A 2,083-nucleotide genomic window follows, 5' to 3' on the forward strand; every position below is an offset into this window, starting at 1 on the left:
ACCGTGATGATAGAAAGTCAACACCTAGAAAATAATTCAAGAGATACAGCAACCATAAACCATTGATTAACAAATAAACTAATCTGCTCACTTTGTTTATAACTTGTAAATTAAAAGGAATATTACCTCTTTGGGGTGGAACCCTCTGGGGGCCCCGCCCTAATGGTACAGGAACTACTAATCTCTGAAGTCGCACAGTTGGATTGGTAGAAATAACTTGGCCTTGCACCATTGGACGTGCTGTACCTTGGGTAAGCGTTGAAGTACCAGATGAATCTGAAATTCAAATCTTTATCAGAACAAAGTTTGTATATGCATAAAAATAAACAGGGCATAAAGAAGCCCTGATAAATTCAATTTACCCTTATTATGAACTCTTGCCACTACAGCAGAGGTATTGGGTCCTACAGGAGAACTGGGGGTCCTGGCTGTTGGTGCAACTATGACAGGACTCTGACTGGAGCTTGCTAACAGGTTGCTCGGTTGTTGGACAGGAGCCGGCTCTGCGCAAAGGGTCCCAATTTTTTGGTTAACAGTAGCTATTAAATCAGAAGCTTCAATCATCAAATCCAAAGCACTCTGGAATTTCTGAAGGCCTGCTCTAGCTGCACCAGCGATGGCCCTGAGCTCTGCCTGAGGAGAAATTACAAAATAAAAAGACATCGCAATAAATCCAGTACTTATGGCAGTGACAGTTAAGGCGGAAAAGGACTTACTTGCTGACCAACAATTTGCTCTCGCATTGATGTGTTCAGTTGAATAATTTTTGAATTTTTATTTCTCTCGTTTGCAAGACTAGTAGCTAGTTTGGCATTGTTCATACGTAGTTCTACAACATCTGGAAATTAGGAGAAGTATTAATGAGTGAATATTCACTTATTTTTTCAAGTATTTCAAATCCTAACTTACATTGATTACTTGATCTCCTACAATTTCCAGTTCCCAAACTTCTATCTCGTTTGATAGTATTTGCCATGACAGTTGTTTTCTTAGATGTTCCAGGAGAACTTCTACGAGATTTCATAGAGGAGTCAGAATCCTGTTTTATTTAGCAGAAACAAGGGAAATAAAATGTGATCAAAACAATGTTTTCAAATCTTCTCTAAAAACTGGCTTGTCTGTTGAACCTTGTAGCAAAAGAATGTGGTTGTCGTAGAAGTAGCTTTAAAAAAGGAATCATAGATATCAGGATTATGACAGTGAAGAGAAGAGGTCCCTCTCCAGAAGGCACAAAAGTTGCCATAGATAGGTTTTTCTTTCAGATTGTTTGAGGGATGTCCTAAGCTCGAGTACAATAAAAATTAGAAATTAAGCAAATTAAACGACAATTAGATATTTATGCCTTGAAAACGTGTTAAAGATAGTGTGGATTAAAGGTAAGCGTTGTAATAGAACCAACAAAAATACAGACGAAAAAGTGAAACCAGAAAATGGTTAGGGTGGGCAGGAAGCTTCCTTTTTATACAGAAGTACACAGCGCAAGGCATCACTAAACTGCATTAAATGCAAAACTTACTAAGCTAAACTTGAAAGTCAAATAAAACCGAATACAACACTCTTACTCGTATCAACTCTCAAGAAAGATAGTGAAATCGTGTTTACAAATCCAGAACTCGCCTCGATTCCCGATCAATCACCACCGACCTTCCGACCACCACTATCGTAGTCCGAGTGGCCGTGATTAACGGCGGCGCGGAAACTTATAGAGATCCTCCAATGCTGACGTCACAAGGCCCACTGAGTGGCGAACCGCGCGAGATTCCAAATGCGGGCCCGGGGAAAATGTTGAAAAGGTCGATATAAAATGTTAGATCGTAGGGCCCAGTTAAAGAGAGATATGGCGACAACATTTTCTGAATCATTAAATTGGATCCATATGCTTTTTTAACTGGTTTCAGCAAAGAATGGTCTAACCTAACCTCTGACACCGTGTGTCATTGTTCGGTACTCAGTGTCAACTTTTTATATTTTTGGGGAGTGTCATGCTCAAAAATCGTTGGGAGCTGTGAGTTTTGTCGTCAGTGATAAAGTGAGCAGTCTTTGGGTCCATAAAGTAGGCGAAATGTGCCTAATTAGGCCCAAC

General features: G+C 39.8%; 1 protein-coding gene across 1 annotated transcript in view; it reads right to left on the minus strand.

Moving 5' to 3' along the window:
- The window catches only part of LOC127750187 (uncharacterized), a 4,937-nt gene extending 3,296 nt beyond the window's left edge, over positions 1-1,641 (minus strand). The window contains exons 1-6 of the mRNA XM_052271069.1: positions 1,517-1,641; positions 910-1,039; positions 717-838; positions 363-633; positions 127-276; positions 3-24 (exon numbers count right to left, since the gene is read on the minus strand). Coding sequence (XP_052127029.1) covers positions 3-24; positions 127-276; positions 363-633; positions 717-838; positions 910-1,024 — 680 coding nt within the window. The 5' untranslated portion in view covers positions 1,025-1,039; positions 1,517-1,641. The remainder of the gene's footprint in view (positions 1-2; positions 25-126; positions 277-362; positions 634-716; positions 839-909; positions 1,040-1,516) is intronic.
- Positions 1,642-2,083: the final 442 nt, after the last annotated feature.

This window comes from Frankliniella occidentalis, unplaced genomic scaffold, assembly GCF_000697945.3.
Source record: "Frankliniella occidentalis isolate FOCC.00 unplaced genomic scaffold, Focc_3.1 Scaffold148, whole genome shotgun sequence".
NCBI classification, from domain to species: domain Eukaryota; kingdom Metazoa; phylum Arthropoda; class Insecta; order Thysanoptera; family Thripidae; genus Frankliniella; species Frankliniella occidentalis.